The 27,004-nt window shown below is 36.8% G+C and overlaps 1 protein-coding gene across 1 annotated transcript; it reads left to right on the plus strand.

The window, feature by feature from the left end:
• The first annotated feature begins 468 nt into the window (after positions 1-468).
• Positions 469-26,721, plus strand: LOC128026502 (synapse differentiation-inducing gene protein 1-like). The gene is made up of 4 exons (XM_052613739.1): positions 469-797; positions 3,391-3,994; positions 5,893-6,030; positions 23,472-26,721. Exons 2-4 carry the CDS (start codon positions 3,455-3,457, stop codon positions 23,628-23,630), a joined length of 837 nt encoding a protein of 278 aa, XP_052469699.1. The 5' UTR covers positions 469-797; positions 3,391-3,454; the 3' UTR covers positions 23,631-26,721.
• The last annotated feature ends 283 nt before the right edge of the window (positions 26,722-27,004 follow it).

Here is a 27,004-nt window from a genome sequence, read left to right on the forward strand (position 1 = left end):
GTGTGTGTGTGTGTGTGTGTTATCAATTTGTTTGTCTATATGTTGTTATAATTTGATCTCAGTGTATAATGAAATTATTTTAATTTATAAAACAGAGTTCTGGTCCTTCTGATTGGTCAAAACACTATTCATTCTAACACACAATAATAAGAGCTAGGAAAACTCCTGCTCATATGACACCCACAGTAATGTTTGCTTAATAAAATAGTTAATATAGTTTAATAATGTTTATTATGTGGTTTAGCCTATCTTTTATAAAAACAATATACCTTATTGTATCCTGAATATGGTTACTCCACTGCTGGACACCATTAACCTGTCAGTCATATAACAACGCTGTTGTTGTAGTATGAATTTGATTTACAAGCATTTAATAAATATATAAATCAAAAACAAAATGTCCTGTCCTGTGCGATCTCTAGGACCCAGGGGACCCGAGCGCATCCATATAAAGACCTCAGATGAGGAGACAGCAGTGCATTACGGCGCGTGGACCAGTCTCGACGCGTCTCCTCGCTTATAACTGCATCACCGCAGAAGCCTTAAAAATGCAGTTTAATCGACAGCGTGTCCGCATGAAAGGTTTTCGCTGGTGATTTTAATTTTCCTCTACTCTTGACTGATGACTTCTCGAAAGGGGGACACTTTGGACTTTTATTTATTGCTCAGCTTCAAAAATAATAATAAGACTGTCTACGGATATATGACTCGAATGTTTCATCAGTTAATGACTGAGATGTTTCGTTGTTGAGCTGAACACTGACCGACTGCTACAGCAGCTGAGCTCACCTCGGAAGGTAAGTTAGCAGTCTGATCACGAACTTGTAGAGCACATGAATGATTGCAGCAGATGACATCAGTGCATCATCACAGTCTTCCTGAAGCCTGGCAGCAGTCACACACCTTCCTCGTGCTCTGCTCGTCTCACGTCATTGATCTCATCCTTGCACTGGTGCATTTAACGCATAGCACCATGATGCATAGCTGATTGAACGATGACTGTAATGATGGATCATACTCATTCAATAATTCAGCTTACAGTGATGTGGTCAGTTAGGCTGCTTCTAGGACATATTGACAAGGTTTTGTGTCTCGGTCAGGTTTGACTCCGTGAACAGCTCCCGGACGCAGGCTGTTGCTGTTTGCTTTGATTTATTTTATTTATTTTATTTTTTTTTCCAGAATTGACTTGCAGTGCGAAAAGCTTCCTCCAGTATTCATATTTCGGTTTGAGGACATTATATATTTTATTTCGAAATGAGTTTTTAATTGAGTGTTTGAGACTGTAAAACATTGAAAACGTCACGTAGTGAATCAAATGTTTCATTACAGAAAAACTCTTTGTAAAATAGCCTTAAGAGTGCTTTTCGTGCCAATAATAATGAAATCATAAAACAGCAACATACATTTCAGTCAGTATCAATTTTTCTGCCAGTCTGAAGGTCTGATTAAATGGCCTGTCTGATATGTTGGTGTAATGTTATATTGATGGAGCCTTGATGTTTTCACACCAGCTCTGTTAAACTGATGCACTCTATATGTTTAGTTGGAGGGTATCCCGTGCTCTTTTATGAGGTTCCATTTGTGCCAAAATTATGTCGATATATTTAATGCTTTTCACAGATGCCTTTTCCCCTAAAGGACTGGTTTAAATAGTGATATCTGATTCACTTGTTCAGACTTCTGATCTGTTAAAGCTGTAGTTAAATGTGATTTTGAAGAAAACATTTAAAACCGAGGGCCAGTGTGCCGAGTTCACATCTTATAGCTTACAGGACAGTGCTGATGGTGTGATGGATGTTCTGTGCTTTGATGGCAGGAGGCTCTTAATCAGGTTATATGTTCGGTGCTTCTGCTCGACACACTGCTGAACTTAGCACAAAAGAAAGTTTGTGTGTTCAGGAACGCTGCCGCAGGGTTTTGGATAACACGGTGGTGCAGAGTCTGTGATCAACGGTCTAGCCGTGCATTAAACAACAGCAACCAACATTCACATGGTCGGGAAACAACAATTTGAGGATCCTTTGAGAGTTTGGAGGGAAAAAAAACTAAAGAAGTTGTTATTGAAGACTACAGTAGATGTCTGACGGATGTTGAACATCATTGTTGTTCTCTTTACATTGAAATGACTTCAAATCTGACCAAACTGATTCAATATAATCCAATTAAATATAATTAAATTCAGATTTATTACAATTTCTTCTATTAATCTGAATCCCAGAACAGCCCAGCACATTAAAAAAATTCTCATCCCTTTCATGCATTTAGATTCATTTATTTATTAGTATTATTATTTTTATTTTTTTGTCATTCCTATAACTGTCAATGTGATAGTTGGACTTTAAAGTAGATCCAAACCTTATTTGAGAGTGATTATGTCCACATTGATTTCACATTGGTGTTTTAGGAACCCAGTAATAATAATAATATTAATTAATAGTTTTAATTCTAGTTTCAAAAGTCATGACAGAAATATATTATTTTTTTAAATTATAATTAAAGATTTAATCATTTTAAAAACATTTAATAATATATGTAATTATAATCATATAAACATTTTACACTACTAATTACAGTATGTAGGCAGCCGGAGCTTCAACATAATTTTATAAAGATTTTTTTTTTTAAATAATACTGCTGAATTGTAATCCTCCTTGCAGTATAGCTATCAAATTATAACCATATAAAGTAGTTCTGGTATGAATTAATGTATTTAGGTTGATTCAGTGATATCAAATAAAATTTTTGACGAATAAATACAGTTAATTTAGATGTTACTGTTTTATCAGTACAGTTAATTAACCCACAGCTTTTGATTTGCTATTTATTTTAATTTTAATTGGGTTATAATTAATTATTAGCTTTTCATCAACTCATGAAACCCCTGCAGTTCCCTCACAAACCCTGGTGTAAAAGACTGTAATTTTATGTATATATATATATATATATATATATATATATATATATATATATATATATATATATATATATATATATATATATATATATATATATATATATATTTTTTTTTTTATTATAATTTATTATTATTATTATTATTATTATTATTATATATTTTTATGGTACATCATTTCATATGTAAATGAAAACTGGGGAGGTACTTGAAGAAATGCAAAATTAATTGTATATAAATAGACTTTTTCGTATAAATAGACTTTTTTGAGCAAAATATAATTGTATATTATTTATTTTCTCTTGATTCTGCTGTAAAATATGACTTATGGCGAGCTCTTGGCAGGTTGTGTGATGTACATACATTAAAAACACTTGATGTAAACACATTTCTTCCAGGACTTTCATTATACTCTTTTGTTGATGTGTGACATCAAATTCTCCTTCACATATTTTATAATGACATTTTTTTTGCAGGAAAGCCTCATGCCGCCACAAAGCCATTCGTGAGTCAAGGCTTCCTCCACAGCAGCACAGCAGCATGGAGAAAGGGCTCCGAGCACGACTCGAAACAGGAGCGGGAGATGACCACGACCCTCTTACTCAAGGGAGGACCCCATTAGTGAGGAGTGCTGACTTGGGACATGAATGTTGCAGATGTAATGGTTTGATCAATACCCACAACTTAATGGTGGAGTCTAAGGAAGGACTGGTGTCGGTCTATTCTGCCCCACAGTACCAGGGCCATGTGGGGTCCAGGGACATAAATGGGACACAGGACGGTCGAGGACCCCCATTGTTGCTCAACCCCAGTGCCCTGCCCCAGGCTATAGAGCCTTACTACAGACCCAACCTCCTTCTGTACCCCGAGAGCGTGTTGAGAGCATGGGGAGAGGGGGGGGACTGCTGCGAGACCACCTTCATTGAGGAGATGAGCGCTGCCTCGTCCGGCTCAGCCGTCGCTAGAGACAGACTTCTGTTCACTGACAGCAAGCTTCTGGATCTCTCTGTGGAAGACGCCAGGATCCAGACGCTCTCCTGTGATGCAGATGAAGATGATGAAGAATTTCAGGAACTCGAGGTGAGAGACCACATACACTATCAGACTTTTAAATGCATAGTTCATAATAAATATAGAGCAAAATAAATCATTTGCTCACCACCCTCATGTTGTTCCACACCTGTATGTACTTTATTTCTTCCGTGGAACACGAAATAGTTTTTTGTCCGTACAGTGGAAGTTGGTGGTAGGACTGCATGATTTGGGGAAAAAAGTCATTATGATTTTTGTGATTAAATTGTGATTGCAATTTAAAATTGTATATAAAATAAAAAAATAAACATTTGTGGTATATGTCGCTATTTTCATTATGATTATTTTTCTTACTAAATAAAATATGACACAAAATAAAAAAGAACTATTGTAGTATTTCACTAAAATAAAAAATCAAGTATTTAAGAAAAAAATAGGAATCGTTTTAGTTTATGTGCGATTTAAAAAATGAAACAAAATAAGAAATCTTAAAATTACAATACTTTACTGTAAAATAAAAAATCAAGTATTTAAGAAAAATAACAATATAATAATCATTTTGATTAAAGGGCAAATAAAAATATTGAGGAAAAAAACTAAATATTACTATTGTAATATTTCTACATAAAATGAAAAAAATTGGGGGGTTAAGAAAAATAATATTTAATTTTAAGTACAAATAAAAATATTAAATAAGAAATTACTATTGTAATATTTCACTGTAAAATAAGCAAAATAACATAATTATTATTTTAAGTACAAATAACAAAATATTATTATTGTGTTATTTCATTGTGAAAGAATTCTAGTATTTAAGAAAAATAATATTTTTTAAATGATAATAATGCTAGACTTTTCAGTCTTTTGAAATAATTGCTGCATCACACAAATGTGTTTATTTAGAGGTAGTCCTTACCAATGCAAACCATGCTGTTATACAGTGCTTTAAGGACCGTGTGAGATCTCCGTCTTCCCCCTGTCATATGGTGCCTCTGATCTAAGCGAGCACGTGTCTGGAGCTCCTGCCAGATGACTGGGAGAGAGATTGTGTGCAGTATCACAAGGCTGTGGAGAGAATGTAAAGAGAGCTGGTCTGGACAGACAGTTTCCTGCTGCTGCGCGTCTGTTCTGAGACGAGTCCTGCGAGCAGAGCACAGCCAAACATGCAGATGTGTCGCATCCAGTTCACATGGGAAACATTTTCTTTTTTTTTCATTTAATGACAGTACATAGTTTCTAAGTTCCAAAATGACAAAAGCAGTAGCATTTACAAACAACAGCGTATCTAAAAGTATGAGATAACAACAAACAAACACAGCATTAAGAGCCGTGCTTGCACAGGTTCTGCCCTCTTCATTAATATTCTCAATCGGGCTCAAATTGATAAGCAATATAGAGGACGTTATTGTTTACAATACATCCGGAGCACATTCTGAACTTGGGAGAGGCGGGATGTTCAGACGCGCTCGAGACGGTTTAGCCAATCACAACACACCGAGCCAGCTGACCAATCTCAGCCCATCGTGTATTTCTGAGGGAGGGGCTTCATAATAACAGGAAATAAATCAAGCAGTTTGTCAGAGAAGGGACAGATCGGTGTGGAATAAAGCTAAATTATGTGAAAAATAATGCGTTTTTAAGAAATGAAGCAAGAACATGCACCCCATAAACACAATCAAGCCTAGAAAAAAAAAAAAAAAAAAAACGTAAACCATCCCTTTAAGCAAGCGGTAAGGTCAATTTTAACCCTATGCTATAAAAATCGTCCATTTGCTAAATTTATGTTGATTTTGATCCCATGAATTACTATCTCTGTTACAAACATTACTCCACTTTTTTGGTCTTCTCTTTCCCTGAAAAGAAGCACAGAGATATGAAATGGAGAGCGTTAGATGAAAAGCCGCTCTGTCTTCTGATTCATTCAGTGTTTTGTGTGTTTTCTGCAGAGTGAGTACTCCAGTGACTCAGAGAGCGAAGACAATTTCCTCCTGATGCCTCCGAGGGACCACCTGGGCCTCAGTGTGTTCTCCATGCTCTGCTGTTTCTGGCCCCTGGGCATCGCAGCTCTCTACCTGTCTCACCAGGTGAGGAGCTCTCAACCACTAGCTCATATGCCAACATAAATACCAATGTTCAAGAATTAGTTACATTTATTAATACTAACAGAACGAATAAATATATAGTTAATTAGCTTAACTATACACTCTTCAAATAAAGCTTCCAAAAAGATGTTTTCACAGCCATGCCATAGAAGAACCATTCTTGGTTTCCCAAAGAACTTTTCTGATCAGTTCTTAAAAGAACCCTTTTATTTAGTCTGAAGAACATTAATAATCTAAAAACCCTTTCCACCATAAAGAATCTTTGTGGAATGGAAGGTTCCATGGAAGACTGTAGACTGTTTACAGTTGCTTAGCAACATATCACAACTAATGCGTGGTCACAGCTGTGAATACATTATACTGGCTACTTTACAGCATATTTTGTCTCAACAATCTGTTTTATAATAAAGCAATAAGCCAGAAGAAGTCGGGAGTTGCTTTACAAATGGTATTAAATAATAATTTTGGGGTGCAACATTTTTTGTAGAAGTTGTTAGCCAGGGTAGGATTTTTTTTTTTGCATCCATCGTACTTCATTTTTTATTGAATTTTTTTGTATACATATATAAATATATATATATATATATATATATATATATATATATATATATATATATATATATATATATATATATATATATATATATATAATAGTAACAACAACAATAGTAATATTAGCACAGATAAAAATTATTATTGTTGTTATTAGAGTATTAGTAGCACAATGGATCTAAATAATAATAATAACAATAATAATAAATATGAATGGATGGATAATAATACCACATAGGAAAATATTATTATTGTTGTTGTTACTCGTTAACAACAATATAATAATAATAATAATAATAATAATAATTAATAATTGTTTTTATTGTTATTATAAGGCCTTCAGAGTTTTATTGGTAATTTCACCATACTTGTCCCATATTATTCCCTATCCTCCTTTAGGACAAACTATACAGTTAATTTCATGACAGTGTCAGTGTTAGAATATATTGATGGTCCCAAAACAGGCTTCATTTTCATAAATAGTAATGGGATTGTGTTATTAAACATTCAGTGTTCATATTTGACACGGACTTTAAACGTGGTCTTTTTCTATCATGCGGTACATCACGACTCAACACCCACAGCTCTCTAATTCTCTGCCTGAAAATAAATAAATAATAAAAAAATAGAAACCCTTTCTCAGCCTGGTTCTTAAAATCTAAGCTTACACCAAAATCAATTCACTGTGATCTTTATACAAACCTCAAGAGATTCACATTGCAGAATATTTGATCATGTAAAAATTTCACAAAAAACACCTGATTAAACTCTGAATATCAGAATACATTTATTAATTTCATCTAAAAGATGCTTGATACATATCAAATATTGCATCACGTGGTCCAAGAAGGTGAAGGAGAATTTAAATTCTAACAATCAAAGCTATAATATATAAAACATAACCTTAGAGACAGATCACAAAACTAGTGACAAAAGCAACAAGAACTGACAAACACAACTGAAAACCTTGGGGTGCATATACCCACAGGCCAAACAAGGAACTAAATGAGACACAGGTGTAAATGATAAATTATTAGGGATGCACCGGTTTACCGGCCATAAATCAGAAACCGGACGGTTTTTGCTTAAAATACGCGATCGGCAATCGGACGGTTTTTGGTCTTTTTTAGGCCGATTTTTCCGGAAGTGCGGCTGCGTGGACACAGACTACATTGTAATTGCTCGCTATGTCATTTGTGTGGAAATATTTCGAAATCTGTGCACAGGACACGGGCAGCCGATCAGCACTGGAAATGCAGAGCTACATGTCCGACTCTGAGGCACAGATAGCAGCAGGAAGCGATCAGCTGTTGGTGTACTGGCGAGCAAATAAGAATCCCTTTCCTGCGCGAGCTTACTGTTACCGGTCCGAGCCCTGAACACGAGTAGACCGTGAAGATGAGAAAGATGAGAAACGAAACGGACTAAACTGTCACAAATTTTTTTTTTTTTTTTTTGTAAAGTGGAACTTGCATACACGTTTGAAAAGCCAGAAGTAAACAACAGTTGATTATTTTTATTTTACCTTAAAATTACATCGACTTAATTTGATTTAAAAATCACCTGCTGTAGCACACTGAGAAAAAGTGTTTCATTCATCCAATTAAAAAAATTTAGGGTAATGATTCACATCTATATTTTTTTACTTGAGAGAATAGTTATTTATTTTTCATTGGCTCAAGTGAAAAAAATATAGATGTGAATCATTACCCTTTTTTTTTTTTTTATTATTGGATGAATGAAAACACTTTGCATCTTTGTTTTATTCGCACCAACATTATTTGATTTTAACATTTTGGAATAATCTATTTATATAGCATACTTTTATTTAGTCTGTAAACAAAGACACTGGTAAAGACCTTTTTTATTTAAAACCAAATGTAAAAACTAAAATACTGAATGCTGATCAAGAAACATCTTATTGAATGTGTGTTGATTGTGTTGTTTGGATTGTAGAACTATGCAGTTATTTCCTTTAATTTCACATGGTTACAGTTAATCTTTAAATTTAAGGCCAGTTCTCTGTAGTTTCAACCCAATTCAAAAACAAAAGCTAAATGCTGATGTCTGTAATGTAACTGTTAATTTCAGATGTTTGCAGTTATTGTTTTCAATAGCCAAAAGCCAATTTGGCCTTTTAAATACCGAATAAACATCTTGTTTATGCACACTTTCCTTATTTTTTGTTTGTTGCTTAAAGATAAAAAATAAATTAAAAAAATTGGAAATCGGTATCGGAATCGGCCAGTTTGTTTGTAAAAAATCGGTATCGGAATCGGCCATGAAAAATCATGATCGGTGCATCCCTATAAATTATACAGAGACAAACAAGGGCACAGTCAAACACTATGACAGCTAAGGAGCCACGGACGTGACTGAGAGAAAACACAGGAACCAAATGCATGTAGAAAGTGTCCACAAAACAGAATATAACTGACATATACAGAGCAGTGGCTTGTAGCACAAACTCACAGTTGCAGAATATATTACAATCCATAATGTTTGTAAAAGCATATATATAGTATCACACAAATACAAAATGCTGTATTTGATGCCATCTTTAAATAGGGTTTACCTAAACCACACACACACACTTACAAAATAGTAGTTAGCATCTGAGATAAATCACTTGTAAAAAATAATTCATTCAATTTGGTTGTCCTCACTCTAAACAAGTTCTATAGAAACTAAATCTATCTATAGATGCAGAAAATGATTCTCTGGTTAACCATTTAGATGAGTTAGATTAAATAATACAGTAGACAAAATCGTTAAACAATGAGAATACATGCAAATAAAAAGTTTGATAGTAAACGGTTACTGTGAATGAAACATTTCTATAGATGAAACACTTATTTTAGGTAGTGAAAAGAATACTTTGTGATTGTCTATATTGTACTAAGACTTGAAAAGATGCTGAAATATTTGAGTGCACTATAGTTGTGATATTAGTACTAAGAGTGTTGAAATAATAGCAAATAATAATAACTGTAAAAAATACCACTAACAGGTTTGATTAATTTGATAATTGCATCAAACTTGATGTAGATATTGTAACAGATTTCTTATCTAACACTAGCCCTGGTCTTTCTCTTATGATTTTTTTTATTTCTCTCTGCTAGACACTTCCGGTATACTTAAAGAAAAGGTGTTTAAATTTCAATTGAAATGTAACATCATTGCTTTGAGTTTGGAGTTGTGTGTGTGTTGAAGGCTGAGTGTAATACAGTTTGAATGGTCATGTATTATGCATCTAGCGTTTCTCCAGGGCTTTTCATCTTCTCGCTGAGTTTAGCGAGTAGCTAATGGATGGCCGATGTGAAAGTCATCCACCAGCGGGACGTTCTGTGAGCATGAACCAGGCGTAATGTGCCTTGAGGGAGGCCGAAGCAGCCTCTTTGAACGGCTCTTTTTCTTATATTCTGTTCAGTGGCATCATTTTAAAAGGTTATTGCTGTCTGCTAATGTAATTTCATAGAAATTGAATCATACATCTAAAGCATTTGGCTTAAATTCGAAGTCTTATAGAATCATTTTGCTTTCATGTGCTGTCTGCAATATCTTACAAAATTCAGTGCAGAATACAGTTTTGCTTTCCCATAAAATGAATAAAATGATGTTTAAGAGTCTGATATTGAGTCTGATATTCTGCACAGACCAGGAACAATCTGCTCAAATTTCTAATATACATTTTTACTTCAAACGAAGCTGGTTGAATTGGTTCATGGTTGAAATGTGGCTGTTCACTGAGGCGCTCTTATTAATGTTCATGGAAAGCAGACGTTAAACAGAATGTTATTTAAAAGAGATGTTTGTGATTTTCTATTGATCATGGTAGCATTATAACCAGGAATATATGCAGATACGTGGTTGAGATGAGTCTACTTTTAGTTGTAGGTGCCTGGATCACTGTACTGGAGCTCTACAACCCCAGTAAAGTATAGCAGAAAGCAGTAGTGTGGTGTCCAGGCTAAAGTATCAGCACTTGTTGTAACAGTGAAGAGTCAGAGATGTTCGGATTCAATTGCAGCATTTATTAAACAGAAAGGTCAGACAGGCAGAAATCAGAAATCAGAAATAGCGTCAGGGATAACCAGAATTGAAAAAAACATTTAGAAATGTTAGAGGGGCTAAACAAAACTTCACAGTAAGTGAGAGTGATTGTGCTGCTTATTTGTGTGTGTAAATGAGGTGCAGGTGTTGCAAGGAAATTGGCTGATGAATGAGGTGCAGGTGTGGCAAGGTGATTGTGATGCAGTGACTCATGGGGAATGTAGTTCGGGTGTGGTGCAACAGAATGAAAGGTGCTAGTGTCCAAGTGATGATATAGTGACATCTGATGGTTGATGGAAATAGAAGATTCCAGAGTCCTGAGTGGAGTGCCCTCTGTAGGAGTTCATTGGCACTACAGCTAATGATCGTAACACTTGTAAATATGCACATTTGTAAGAATAGTGAGACTTGAAACAATCTAATAACTACTACATATTCACAACATTAACTTATTTAATATTACATTTTAATGAAAATGTGATAACGCCCATTATATAACGGTTTCATGTGTATTTGTGATTTTGTTTCACTGGTTACTAATTATATCTGTGTATTGGGAGATGCATTTTTTATGTTTTCACAGAGATTGCATCTGTGTACATTTTCAAGGTTTTCACCAAAGCAAGGAAGCAATTTTGAATTTTAGATTGGGATAAAACTGTGTGATGGTGCGATGGATCTCATCATAGTTTCTGCTTAAGGATTTATTTTTTGCAGATATTAGGACATTACAACATTCTAAATAATAACAAGTAGTATTATATCACATTTTCATTCAACATTTTCATTCAAATGTAATATTAAATAAATCACTCTTGTGAATACGTAGTAGCTATTAGATTGATTCAAGTCTCACTATCCTTACAAATTTGCGTATTTACGAAAGTTGCTCGTACATGGCGGTACAGAAAAAAAAAACCCATCTCATCAGATGTATTGCAATCAAATTATTATTTCAGATCAATTGTTCTTATTAGACCTTAAAGCACAAGTAATTATTAATTTAGGTAGGTCATATAGGTCCTATCTGCTTTTGCTAAGCTGTGCATAATCTGACTCATTGCTTTTAGAGCGTGTTCTAACTCAAACACAATAAGCTTCTTATGTAACGTTTTGGGAAGAGAGGGTGCAAGTGTGGGCTTTGTAGAGCATAAGCTTTGAATAAAAAACCTTTTTCTGAACAATCGTTTTCATTTTGTCAGCAAACCGTTGGTGCTCTGTGCTCGATCACAGCCGAGATTCAAATAAGCCAACTTCACAAGTCAATATGCATTTGTGCTGCCGTTGATTATGCAGGAATGTCTCATATTACTACTAATTGAAATATATTCTGCAAAGTTAGATCTGGTATAATCACTAATTTGACTAAGTGAGCGATTGTTGTCTCATTTGATTATTTTTGTCATTGCTCTGTTGTTAATTTGTTTTTACTTTGATTTGATGGCAATTAATTATGCATGTCTAAACTGAAGCAGTAATTAGGCAACTAAGTACAGTACTGTATGGAACAATAGGCTGATAATCATGTTTACACACTAACTGTGCACATTAACAGCACATTTACTTTGCAAATCTAAGTTCAAATACAACCATGACTAATTTTGACTAATTTTCAACAAAAGCGGCATTAAAAATACTGGAGATTACACTCAACAATGTTTTATTTTTTCAGATATATTTCTGCATTCATTACAGTTTTGGTGTATTTTGATTTCCTTAACATAGATTCACATATACCTGACTGGTTTAAAACAATTGATGGTCTGAAAGGCAAATAGTAAAATTGGCTGTGCTTGTGACTTATGTGACATTTCCAGAGGCCTAAGAACATTTAAGATATATGCCAGGCAAACAAATGAATAACCTAAGTGAATATAACAACATACTGCTTTGCTTCTTGGACTGCAGGGCTAAAATTTATAGTCTGACAGTAAGCATTACAAAAATCATGTTAACTCTGTTTGTATTACGAGCCCTAGGGAAAGCATCCGCACAAGATCCTCATGTGTACCAACGAGGGCTCAGAGCTGCACCAATGGACTGTTTGCTTTTCCAACAATGCATCATGATAATGTCAGTGACCGTTTTTTTAGATAAAGTCTTTTGTGATTGATTTAGTGAATTCTGGTTAAAAGCAGAAACAAGGTGTGCTCACCCCTGCTGAACATGACATAACAGCTTATGATTTACAAATTACAAGACCCTTGTTGTACACTAACTGTAAATGTAATTGAACCACAAATTCTTCTCTCAACTTAAAGAAATCGTACACCCCAAAATGATAATCTGCTAAAGATGTACTCATCTTCAGGCCAACCAAGATGTAGATAAGATTGTTTCTTCAGGGGAACATATTTGGATAAATGTAGCATAACATCACTTGCTCAACAAAAGTCACTGCAGTGTATGGTTGCTATCAGAATGAGAGTTCAAACCGCTGATAAAAACATCAAAATAATCTACAAGTAATCCACACTGCTCCAGTCCACCAGTTAACATCTTGTGAAGTAAAAAGTTGCATGTTTGTAAGAAACAAATCCATAATAAAGACATTTTTGCTTCTGGATAAAATCATCTATCAGTAATATTGCTATTTCCTGTGAAAAAGTTGTCTCGTCTGAATCAGGAGAGGAATATGCACAAATCAAGCACCGTTTGCAAGCAAAAATAGTCTAAAAAAGTTCCAAACTAATATATGAGTGGATTTTTTATGTGAAAGGACAGCAGGGTATGTCTTTAATTTTTTTTGGACTGGAGGAAGCATTATTATCTTTTATGGACTTTGGAAATGATGGTTTAAAGAGCAGGTCATATGGGTTTTTGAAAAATATATATTTTTGCAGTTTGTAATGTAATGTTATCCTTTGGTGTAAACAGTCTGCAATAAAAAATTGCATGATAAATAAAGATATTGTCTCTCAAAAGAAAGAGTTGACCCTGAACCACCTTAACGAGTCGGTATATTTTTGTATTTACTGCCAGTTACCTATAAATGTCACAAAGTAACACGTTTGTATAATTCCAGCCTGTCGCAGTTCTCACACGTGCACCTTAAATAAGAAAATACTAACAAAGAATGCTATAAAACGTCTTGGTCACGTCAGTGCCCGACGAATTTGGATCTCGCTTCGAGAGACCAAACTGCTTCGAGTGTATTCTAAATTAGTTAATGCACATTGGCATGCAATTATTTCGTCCAGCTGCGGCTGATCACAGCTTGCGTTTAAGAGGCAGAAGGTACAATGCATACCAGGTTTTTGCTCAGGAGTTCCGCTGCAGCTGCCATATGCCCCAGAAGCCTCTGAAATAGTGTCAGTGGGACCGCCATCCTGCCCTTGATTGAATTCAAGCAGGTCAGCACTGACCGTGCACGTTCCTCTGTTTGACCGAATCCAACTCCATACCCAGAAAAGACATCCTCTGGGTTTGGGAGAGTTTGCTATTTCCCCAGTTGACCTGAATACCCAACAGGCTGAGGTGCTAGAGCACCAAGTCTCTGTGCCCACACAACTGATCCCGAGACTGTGCTAGTATAACCCAATTATTTAGATAGTTGAGGATGCGAACTGAGGGGAACAAGAGCCTCTGTGACTTTCATGAAGACACCGGGAGACAGGGAGAGCCCAAAGGGCAGGACCTTGTACCGATATGCCCGTCCAAGAGTGTGCAGTGCAATGCTTACCTGGTTCCACAGGTTGGCAGAGGGTGCATGACTAGGGCCATTGTTGACGCTTTCGAACCGACTGCAGCAGCCGGCTGACGAAGGAGGAGTGAGGTCTGGTGTTGGGCAATTTGCTACGTGCCCTACTGGGACCCAGAGACTTTACAGATTATTTCTGGGGGAGGAAGAGGCGTTTTCATCATCCCCCAAAGAGCAGCTTCCTCCCTCTCTGGGTCTCTTGTACCGGGGCTTCTTGCTCTGCTCTTGCTCACGGCCAGGTTTGACAGGGCCAAGAAGGGTAGGTGCAGCCTGCCTACGCCCAGCTCCACTGCACCGCGTGCTGGAAGTTGCTGCGGATGTGGTGCGGGAGTGGGGGTGGACACAGGGGGTTTGCCTTGGCAATGAGCAGGCTAGGGCGCTGCAGCCAGCAGATGGGTGGAAGAAGCACTTGCCTGCCGGGGCAGGGTGTGCGCCTTAGTCTGCTTTTGTGCAGGTCAGTCTGGGACACAGAGACATTAAGGAACTGAACTTGTCAGCATCCTTCATATCAGACAGACACAGCCAGGGATATGGACATCGCACGACCAAGAGAACTCACGGGGACATTCGTCGCTCAGAGCGCGAGGTCAGTAGTGGTTCGGAGCTCTTTCAGAACATCTGGATCATGACCACCTTGATTGAGGTCTTTCAGTGCCTTGGCCTGATGAACCTGGAGTGACACCATAGCTTGTAAGGTGGAGGCAGCTTCTCCAAAGGCCATATAAGCATCGCTGGCCAGTCGAGTACCTACAGACCCGATGGGAGGCACCCTCTATCTAGCACTGTGTGAAGGCAGTATTAGGTCACAACTGCATCGCAACCAACTGCTCCACCGGGGGACCCCTGTATACCAACTAGATGCACCACCATCAAGGGTGGTGAGGGAGGAGGAACCAACAGATCGGTTTCCAACAGTAAAAGTTGTCGTCCATGACCTGTTGAACTCCTCATGCACCTCCGGTAAGAAAGGCACAGAGGCGGGGCACTTAGAACCAGCATGAGCCACCCTGAGAAACCAATCATCCAGCCTTGAGGTGTCGGGACCCAGTGGAGATTTCCACTTGAGCCCTACCCTCTTGGCGGCTTGGGAAAGCATAGTCGCATATCCCTTTTTTCTGTGGAAACCGAGCCTGGCCCGCAGCTCTGAGAAGGTCATCATCCAACACAATGGGAACATGACTCATCCACAAAAGCCACCTCAGTGTGTTTAATGCCTAGACACCTGAGGCAGCTATTGTGACCATCACCTGTTGCCAGGTACCAACCACATCCAGGAACGCACGGCTGAAATGGAATCTTTAAAAAGACGATCCGTCATCTTTACAAAGATGTACCCATGTAAGCTCTTTTAGAAAAATTTATCTTTCAGGAAAATGCTCTTTTAGTTCTGAGGCACACAGGGGAATGGCCACTTGCAGCACGACAGGGGGTAGTGCGGCCTGAAGTTTGCAACCCACTCGACACAGGAATGACCACTGCTGAAGCGCCATACCGCCAACACCAGAAGCTTCCAAGGGCATGTTAAACTCGTAGCTCACTGAAGAGACTTGAATGGAGCAGAATAATGTTGTCGCTTTGCTCTGAAGTGAAAACCTGGTATGCAGTGCACCTGCTGCCTGTTTATGCTCAAGCTATGATCAGCGGCAGCTGGATTCAATAATTACATGCCAATGTGCATCGTTTAGTTTACACTTGAAGTAGATTGGTCTCTTGAAGTGAGATCCCAATTTGTCGGTCACCGACATGATGTCCAGAGTGACCGACTGAAAGGGAACTGCTGTCACATCATGTAAAGTATCACGTACAAAGTTTAAACTTACCACTGAGAAACATCCTGATCAAGTCTTGCTTGCTATGGAGTTTCTGGTTCACTGCATCGGTATCATCCTCGGACTTGGGCTTGAATTGATAAGGTAATATCGATGCCATTTTTTTTTAACCTTATAGCATCTTTGTTTACAAGTAACCCACCTGGGCAAAAAATAATGGACTTTTCATTTCCGACACGCATTGTATACTGAAAGATCAATTACTACAGACTTGACCAGCTGACCAATGAGAGCAAAGTAGGCTTATGGAAGGTAGGGGTTTTCAGACCTTGAGCTCAAACTTGATGAGAATTCAAAAAAATATTTTAATATTAAATGTATATTCTGAGAAAATTGCAATGTTTTCCGACCTTAGATGCATTTAAACCTGGTGTAGGGGACTCCAACACAATATTAGGACACTTTAAAGTTAAAATGCCTTAGTTCCTGTATATGCGTCTAAGTAAATTGTTCTTTACAGTAAGAATATAATGGTTCTTTTAAGAACTGTTCACTGAAAGAACCAAAAATAGTTTTTTGGCATCACTGAACATTTGGAACCTTTTATTATAAGAGTGTAGAAAAGTAAGGAACAGTATGGAACAAATATACAGTATTGTTCAAAATAATAGCAGTACAATTTGACTAACCAGAATAATCAAGGTTTTTCGTATATTTTTTTATTGCTACGTGGCAAACAAGTTACCAGTAGGTTCAGTAGATTCTCAGAAAACAAATGAGACTCAGCATTCATGATATGCACGCTCTTAAGGCTGTGCAATTGGGCAATTAGTTGAATTAGTTGAAAGGGGTGTGTTCAAAAAAATAGCAGTGTGGCATTCAATCACTGAGGTCATCAATTTTGTGAAGAAACAGGTGTGAATCAGGTGGCCCCTATTTAAGGATGAAGCCAACACTTGTTGAACATGCATTTGAAAGCTGAGGAAAATGGGTCGTTCAAGACATTGTTCAGAAGAACAGCGTACTTTGAGTAAAAAGTTGATTAGAGAGGGGAAAACCTATAAAGAGGTGCAAAAAATGATAGGCTGTTCAGCTAAAATGATCTCCAATGCCTTAAAATGGAGAGCAAAACCAGAGAGACGTGGAAGAAAACGGAAGACAACCATCAAAATGGATAGAAGAATAACCAGAATGGCAAAGGCTCAGCCAATGATCACCTCCAGGATGATCAAAGACAGTCTGGAGTTACCTGTAAGTACTGTGACAGTTAGAAGACGTCTGTGTGAAGCTAATCTATTTTCAAGAATCCCCCGCAAAGTCCCTCTGTTAAAAAAAAGGCATGTGCAGAAGAGGTTACAATTTGCCAAAGAACACATCAACTGGCCTAAAGAGAAATGGAGGAACATTTTGTGGACTGATGAGAGTAAAATTGTTCTTTTTGGGTCCAAGGGCCACAGGCAGTTTGTGAGACGACCCCCAAACTCTGAATTCAAGCCACAGTACACAGTGAAGACAGTAAAGCATGGAGGTGCAAGCATCATGATATGGGCATGTTTCTCCTACTATGGTGTTGGGCCTATTTATCGCATACCAGGGATCATGGATCAGTTTGCATATGTTAAAATCCTTGAAGAGGTCATGTTGCCCTATGCTGAAGAGGACATGCCCTTGAAATGGTTGTTTCAACAAGACAATGACCCAAAACACACTAGTAAACGGGCAAAGTCTTGGTTCCAAACCAACAAAATTAATGTTATGGAGTGGCCAGCCCAATCTCCAGACCTTAATCCAATTGAGAACTTGTGGGGTGATATCAAAAATGCTGTTTCTGAAGCAAAACCAAGAAATGTGAATGAATTGTGGAATGTTGTTAAAGAATCATGGAGTGGAATAACAGCTGAGAGGTGCCACAAGTTGGTTGACTCCATGCCACACAGATGTCAAGCAGTTTTAAAAAACTGTGGTCATACAACTAAATATTAGTTTAGTGATTCACAGGATTGCTAAATCCCAGAAAAAAAAAATGTTTGTACAAAATAGTTTTGAGTTTGTACAGTCAAAGGTAGACACTGCTATTTTTTTGAACACACCCCTTTCAACTAATTGCCCAATTGCACAGCCTTAAGAGCGTGCATATCATGAATGCTGGGTCTTGTTTGTTTTCTGACAATCTACTGAACCTACTGGTAACTTGTTTGCCACGTAGCAATAAAAAATATACTAAAAACCTTGATTATTCTGGTTAGTCACATTGTACTGCTATTATTTTGAACAATACTGTACCTGTATGCCAAAAAAGTAATACTAGCCTTATTTGAAGAATTACAGCATGAAATATCTAATTGCCAGGTGTTATTTAATAATAGCTTAAGTAAACCTTAAAATGTTTAAATTAGTAATCACACAGCAAAAAAAAACACTTACAAAATGAAATCACCTTCATGTTTGACCAGCTTGGCCAGGTTGCAGCAAAGCTTTGTAAAAGACAGCAGTCATTGTCAAGTATAACAAACAAAAATGCAGTTGGAAATTGGAAAATTGCATTTTTAATTTCATTCTTTGACCGTTGTGTTATTTCCATGCCATTAATGTACTCCCCTGCCTGTCTGCAGCATGTAGCCATGCTGTGGGGAGTGCTGACATCTTGCAGTAATTTCAAGAAACCCAGTAGTAGGCAGACCACATACATTTTTACTGCTGCCCTGTCAATGACCACTTTCGCAGGAAACTAGTGGATCTTCCAGAGACTAGAAACTGTCTTGAGCTCAATATGCCTGTGAATTCTGTGTAAACAGCCCTGAGAACAGTATCTCAGTTCCTGTCCAGTAGACCTACTGTCCTCTCACTTTAGCTTCTTCTTTTAATGGATCAGCTCAAAAACTGACCATTTACTTTCTTAAAGCTGCAGTCGGTAACTTTTGACGCTCTAGCGGTTAATAAACAGAACTGCTTGCGTCTTGCGGAAGAACATCGTAGCCGGAACTACTTCTCTCTGTTTATGTCTATGAAGAATCACGAAGGTACTGGGTTACTCTGCCGCGGTACCCCCGAAGCAATCTAAAATAGTCCGAATATAAACACTTATTATAGGTGCACCCTAGTGATTCAGGACAAGCTAAAAACACGATTTGGAAAATGGATTCATGGTGTACTCGCTTATTATATACATTTTTCTACATTTTGAACACAAACAAAGTTACGGACCGCAGATCTGATTGGTTGTTTCTTAACGGGAGCGATGGAGTTTCTGCAAATGGCAATAGGACCACTGGGAGGAGCCAGAGGTGCTTGATTTTTTTTTTTTACAGATTATCTATGAAGGTATTTTTGATTCAAATTAACTGAGCACCTGTGGCAGTGCGATTTGTAGTTGTAGAGAAAAGCCACACATGTGTATCAGTAAATTTGAAGTCACAGAGTGAAATGTTTTAAGAGTTGCAAACCTGTAGACTTTTTTTCTCTCCCACAAACACAACACAACAGTTACACCTTCTCAAATTCTTCATTGCAGGTGCACAAATCCTATTCTACAAATCACACATTTAGAAACTCGTACGCTCACATTTTTGAAACAATTGCTGCAGTGAATGTGGTGCAAAACGCATTTACACACCCGCATCAAGAAATGTGCAGTCGTGGAGAAATGTTGAACATCCGCAAATCAATACGTCAATTCATCAAATGTGAGTTGCACACTTGTAGAATATTTTCTCAGAATGTCTTGTATATTTTTCTAACACAAACACAAAGTACATAACTACAGCTTCTTGAATCTGCTGCGATGAAGCTCAAACACTGTTTTTTCGCTTTCAAGCGACAAGTTTCGCGCTCTCCCTTTTGCACCGAGATATTTGGTTCAAAAGTGATTTGTGCATCTGTAGAGGTAGTGGGCGGGACTGTTTAGAGATTACAGAATTTCAGCCAATCAGAAGAGCTACTGAGCCAGTAGATATACGCCCCAAGCAGTTTTACGCCCCTGTTGTTCCTCATGCGTCCAGTAGGGGGAGGCAGTATATTAGTATATGAGCCCAGTCATTTATAAGAACAGCAGACCATATCTATATGTATGATAGCAGCAGACCTTCTTGAAGCGATACGGATGAGGTATGTTAAATAATCTGCTAAAGTACTTGTTGTTGATTGTATTGTGTAATGATGCAACATTTATTATTTATAAAAGATTGATCAATTAAATAAGAAAGAATAGCGATATCAATTCAAAAGATGGATCAGTTTATTTCGAGAGGCAAAAGTACTTGATTGAGTCAGATGTTCTGTCTGACTCAAACTTAACTAACCACAGTCTATCATCAATGGACAAAAAAAAAAAAAAAAAAAAAAAAAAAAAAACAATCAAAGTGACTTGACACTTTTTCCAAGTGTTCCATCAATATTGTTCATTGAAGATCAGGAGCGAATTGATGTTATCTACACTCAGATGACTTCAATTTTGGATGGCACACCTACACACACCCACAGTGACCAGATCAGATTCATTATGGATGTCCCTTTTCCAGAGGTATGGTCTTGTGTGTTAGTTGTGCTCTGCATGGTGTCATATTCACATTGTTTTTAATGTCAAATAGTTTATCCATAATGTTAGATAATTTCTATAAAATAATAGTTTTGTGCTTAATATAGAAAAGGAACATTGGATTTTGTTGTAAAAAAAAAAAAAGCAAAATGATGCTTGGCTTATTTGGGCTGTGATAAATCTTTCTCTGGTAGTCCATCATCTGTGCTCTTGCCGTTGTGAAAGATGTGTCCATCTTGGAGGCTGAGGAGAAATTCCTTCGAGGACCTTTCATTGACGCAAGGTACTGTAAGGATCCTATAAAGGAAAAAAAAAATTGAAACATGACATCCTGCCATTATTTATAAATAACCATTGTTTTCTACCACTATGCAACTTTTGCTTTTTTATTTATTTTTATCAGTGAGTGGGATCACTTTGACCGCAGGATAAAGAAACAATTAAAGAAGAGTGGCAAACCATTGGAGAGTCATCTACAGGAGTCATGCTGTTAAGAAATAACCAAGTCATGGTGTTAATAAATTTTTTTTGTGAACAACAATATTGTCTTTCTTTTAAATGACCCTTGGAATTTTAGAAAATTTTTAAATTTTGTTGGTCTTCATAAAATGTTATGTAGAACATGTTCTGTTGCTGTATAACGAGCAATTGTGAATTGTAAAGCAAATATTTCATTTAGGATCCATATGATTACACAGTACTGTATGTCTAATGGCCTGAATATGGTTAATATCTAAATATAACTTAATATAAATTCACAACATCATATATCAGTCAATCTCTGTATATAAAAACAGTTTATAAATATATATAAATAATACATTTTACAGTAGGTCATAGGTCTGCAGCCTCCCCCTACTGGACGCATGAGGAACAACAGGGGCGTAAAACTGCTTGGGGCGTATATCTACTGGCTCAGTAGCTCTTCTGATTGGCTGAAATTCTGTAATCTCTAAACAGTCCCGCCCACTACCTCTACAGATGCACAAATCACTTTTGAACCAAATATCTCGGTGCAAAAGGGAGAGCGCGAAACTTGTCGCTTGAAAGCGAAAAAACAGTGTTTGAGCTTCATCGCAGCAGATTCAAGAAGCTGTAGTTATGTACTTTGTGTTTGTGTTAGAAAAATATACAAGACATTCTGAGAAAATATTCTACAAGTGTGCAACTCACATTTTAATGAATTGACGTATTGATTTGCGGATGTTCAACATTTCTCCACGACTGCACATTTCTTGATGCGGGTGTGTAAATGCGTTTTGCACCACATTCACTGCAGCAATTGTTTCAAAAATTTGAGCGTACGAGTTTCTAAATGTGTGATTTGTAGAATAGGATTTGTGCACCTGCAATGAAGAATTTGAGAAGGTGTAACTGTTGTGTTGTGTTTGTGGGAGAGAGAAAAAAGGCTACAGGTTTGCAACTCTTAAAACATTTCACTCTGTGACTTCAAATTTACTGATACACATGTGTGGCTTTTCTCTACAACTACAAATCGCACTGCCACAGGTGCTCAGTTAATTTGAATCAAAAATACCTTCATAATTATCTGTCTCATATTCTACTGTCAGGACATAATGACAGGCTTAACAAATATGTAAAAAATATATTTTTACAAAAGTTACCTACTGCAGCTTTAATGCATGTTCCTTGTGCATTAGTGCATGTTATTGGAAATAGGACATGTACAAGTCACATTCCCATATGATTTGGAAAATCATCATTTGTCTAAATATCTGATCACCTTTCTCCATTTATTTTGTTATTTACACTACCGATAAAAAGTTAAGTGTCATTTTAAAATATATTCAAATAGAAAATTGTCTTTTCAAATTGTAATAATATTTTAAAATATTTCTTCTTTTACTGCATTTTTCAGCAAATAAATGTTGTTTTGGTGAGCATAGGAGACTTCTTTTAAGAAAATTTTAAACTTTTGAATGGTGGTGTATATGTATTTGCTCTAAAATGGCATAGAGAAGTGGTGTTTAATGTGAGAACTTAGACAATTAAACTTTTTTAGTAATTAAACAAGGAAAAGTGATTTCATAATTTGTATGTGCCAATATGAAAACACAACATAATAAAATAAATTTTTTATCTAGAAATACACACAGTGGTTAACCGGCGACAAGGTTCAGCCAATGCTCAATGATGCACGTATGGACCTAAGGAATTGCCTGTGTGGTCTGATCCAACAGACGAGCTACTGTAGCTCATATTTAGGTTGAGCATGACTAGAATAATTTTGTTTTGTTCCTACATGATGATGCAGTCGCTCAGAAGTAGTTGAATTATGATCGGCTGCTAAATTTGATGGCAATTTTAATATGACCCGATTAGCATCATCAGGTTATTGTGGGCCGACCCGTTTGATGGATGTTGGCAAAGATGAAAGACACAAGCCTACAGACAGACAGTCCAGCTTTTCTCCCTAATGTAATAAATCAAGATAATAGATGGCAAAATAGCTCATAGCGGTCAGAAAGGAGATCTGTAAGCGAGCAGGGAAGGAAAACGAGGCAGTGGGGTGCTGAGATGTAAATGAATTCATCAGAAATGTCTGTCTTTAATCTTGGCAACATTTCCTGGACTTCAAAGGCTGCGGGTCCCCGCAGGAGAGCTCTGAGTCATGCAGCACTTATTATTTATGCACTTTACCAGATCTGTCAGTAAGCTGCTGGAGAGCGGCCAGTTAGTAATGTCTCTGTTTTCTTTCTCTCTGCATCTCTCTTATGCGATCATAGCTCGTTCACACTCCAAACGTTTTCAAAACAAGTTCTATTTCTGTCTTTGTTCTCCCTCTCTCACGCAGACTAACAAAGCGCTGACTAAAGGAGACTTTCACCACGCCAGCTCCAGCTCCAGACGTGCGCTCTTCCTCGCCGTACTGTCCATCACCATCGGGACCGGCATCTACGTGGGTGTGGCTGTGGCTCTTATAGCATACCTCTCCAAAAACAATCACTTGTAGCCTTCCCATGTCCAAAACCACTCTCACGGTCGGAAGAAAACTTGATTATTTTGGGATCTGCTTTTTGGGACAACACCCAATGGTCACGATACAGGACTCACCAGCAATGTGCTCCACTCCTGCACTTTTAAAAGTCGTGTTTCCATTTCGTTGGGAAGATCAGCGTTTGTGTAAATGGTCTTGATCACTTATCTGCATTTTCATGTGAATGTGCCGCCCATCACTATTGTTTTTTTTTGTTTTTTTTGCGCTCAGTGTTTGTGCAAGTTCAAATCTATTTCTACACACAAAAGATTTTGGCCAAGTTAAAGTCGATATGAAAACCTGATTTATTTTCTTAATGCATGTTCTTAAAAATAGTTCTTCCATACTGTGCACGTTTTTTCCAAAAAAAAAAAAATCTCCAAAATGGATTTATTTGCTCTGTCACTGTACAGCTTTCCTTTTTGTCATCAGATGGAGGGGCCAATCCGCGCAATTTCCAATGGATGAAATCAGGGGCCGGTTGCACCAGCTGTGCGCAAGTTACAAGTTTTGATGTAAAAGTGCATTTTACTATTAAATATTTTTGAATTGCACCAACTCTACACATAAACTAAGTATTGACTAAACAAGCCTCCAAACAGATGTAACAGTTGGAATGAAAGAGCAGAATGATCAAATGGCATCAATAAGATCATGTTTTACCTGACAAACTTTATAGACATACATAATGTAGAAGTGAGCAATATTTTTTTTTCTTGATTATTTTAATGATACTTTAACAATATTTGGCTGAGTGTGTTTTTGTGCTTGCAACTTGGCTGGTTTAGGCCTATCATGGATAAATATGACACTAAAACCACCAGTAAGTCCCTGTCTTAATGAGTGATTCATTGAATCATTAATTCAAAAGATGTGCTCAAAACAATGATTCATTTAGAAACTAAGCATGTGACTGGCTGCATCCGAAATCGCACCCTTACTGTACCTACGATATAGTAGGTCAAAAACAAAATAGTGTGTGACAGTTGATGTTTCATTAACAAGGTTCGGGGGCTCTCTGGGTTTGGGCTATATTCCGGGCTCAGAGTCAAAGTAAAGTAAAAGTAAAAGTTCCTACTTAAGAGAGGATGTGATTTCAGATGCAGACCCTGTCTTTATGAGCATATTATTGACTCAAATGATTCATTCAAAAACAGATCCAATCACTCAGGAAACAAATCTTCCGGCTTTGTTTGTAACTATTTTTGTTGGTGAAAAACCCCCAGATAATATTGTGTCTAAAATGTAACTCATGTAACCCAATTAATTGTTACCCCAAAATTAACTTCTTGTTTGTTGAACTGTTGTATAAAATCAGTATCACATTTGCGATTATGCTCACTTGACCATGCTAATAACTGTATTTGGGAACATCATACACGATCATATCATGTTTTGGGTTGTTTTTGCGAAGTGAGTGACATCAATAATGGCAACTTGCTCATCGTTGAAACAACAATTACAAAATTATCATAGATGATAAATATCGCATACCCCTAATATGGCTGTTAACATTTTGAGAGAATATTACGTGAAAATTATTGTTTACAAACCTGATCTCAGTGTTAGAGCATTGCATTAGCAGCACAAAAGGTTGTGGGTTCAATTCCCGGGGAACATACATATTGACAAAAAATAAAATAATGAATTATAGCCTGAGTGCACTGTAAGTCGTTTTAGATAAAAGCTTCTGCTAAATGCATAAATGTAAATGTAAACAGTTTGTGTTCATCGCTCCGCGTTTTGCATGGCAAGTAATATCAATCATATTAATTATTTATTTTTTATATAATTTTTTATTGTCAATTGAAATTGCAATGTTATTTCATCATGAAGTATCATATTTTCATAGAAAAACAAATTTTTGTCATTTTATGTGAGGCGCAATAAGATAGAAACAACCATAACTAGAAAAAAATCATAGCATTTTAACAACTTGGGTCCTATTAGATAATTGAAGATAAACGCCACATTACGTGACTATGTATTAAATGGTGCAACAAAAATCAAGCACGGATTTATTTACAAACTAAGCTAGTATAAGTTACAAAGGATTTAGTGTGGTTCCAATTTAAGTAAGAACTTCCGAACGGCTGGTGTAACCATACCCAAGTCTACCCATTTTTCTTTTTTTAATTGTTGAATTTTGCTTTACTCGGTAACATGTCTAATTTTAAATTTACAGTAAAAGGGTTTATGAACAGTATTTCCTGTTGACTTTAATATTGGTTCGTCACAAACAGAGTATTTGATATACAGATCAAACCTCTCTAAAGATGTGAACGGGATCTGAATCTGAACAATCAGTGTTTTTTCTGGAATGTTTTTTGGAGTACACGAAGCATCAATCTGAGGTGCCACAGTGCTTTCAAGCCCTTTTAATAAGAGCTACTCAATCTTACGGTCTGTGACACAAGAAGGGGCATTTTCAACTCTCTTTTGATATTACAGACACAAAATGAACATAAAGCCATATAGATGGGTTGCTCAAGCCAGCGCGTTGACTTTTTTCAAAATGTAAGGGTGAAATCATTCTCGTGAGGCTGTAACATTTAATACGAACTACTCTGTAATCAAGTCCTAAGGCTTTCAGTTTATACATGTCAATGTATGAATCTCCCATACTTTGGGAAACACCTCTTGCCAGCAAGCTCATGCTAATTAAATGTGGTCTTTTCATTCAAAAATGGTGTTGGTGTGTTTAATCTGGGCCATTTGCTTTCAGATTTGTTTTATTTTTTTTACTTTGAAAATAATTAAATTATGGTTCAGTTATAGACAGACAGCAAAATATGGCATATGTCCTTTCTGGGTTTGATTTTTCCACATGTATACAGAGAAATGTATCTTTACTGTGGATTCAACTACCATGTTAACAGAACATCAGTAATAGCAGATTTGCAACACAGCATTTGCTCCAACAATAACCTAATGTTAATTTATAGTAATGTATTGATTCAGAGTAGATCCTTGGATTCTAAAAAAACTTTGTAAATTTTATATTAAAGGTGCTTTTTGTTTTTGTTGGTTGACTTATGTGTAACATAAAACAAGATATTTTGAGAAATGGCTCATTGTTTGTTTTGTCCAGTGGAAGTCAATGGTCCCCAATGGTTAACAGCATTCTTCAAAATATCTTTTTGTGTGTTGTGTGCGTTCAAAAGGTCACATTCACACTAGAATATGGATCATATGGACCATAGAACATGGCCATGTAGAATACAAACCCAATTCCAAAAAAGTTGGGACACTGTACAAATTGTGAATAAATGTGTATCATTTTAAGGGAAAATTAAGTTGATTTTAAATTTCATGGCATCAACACGTCTAAAAAAATTAGATGTTTACCA

This window comes from Carassius gibelio, chromosome A13 (genome assembly GCF_023724105.1).
Source record: "Carassius gibelio isolate Cgi1373 ecotype wild population from Czech Republic chromosome A13, carGib1.2-hapl.c, whole genome shotgun sequence".
NCBI classification, from domain to species: Eukaryota; Metazoa; Chordata; class Actinopteri; order Cypriniformes; family Cyprinidae; genus Carassius; species Carassius gibelio.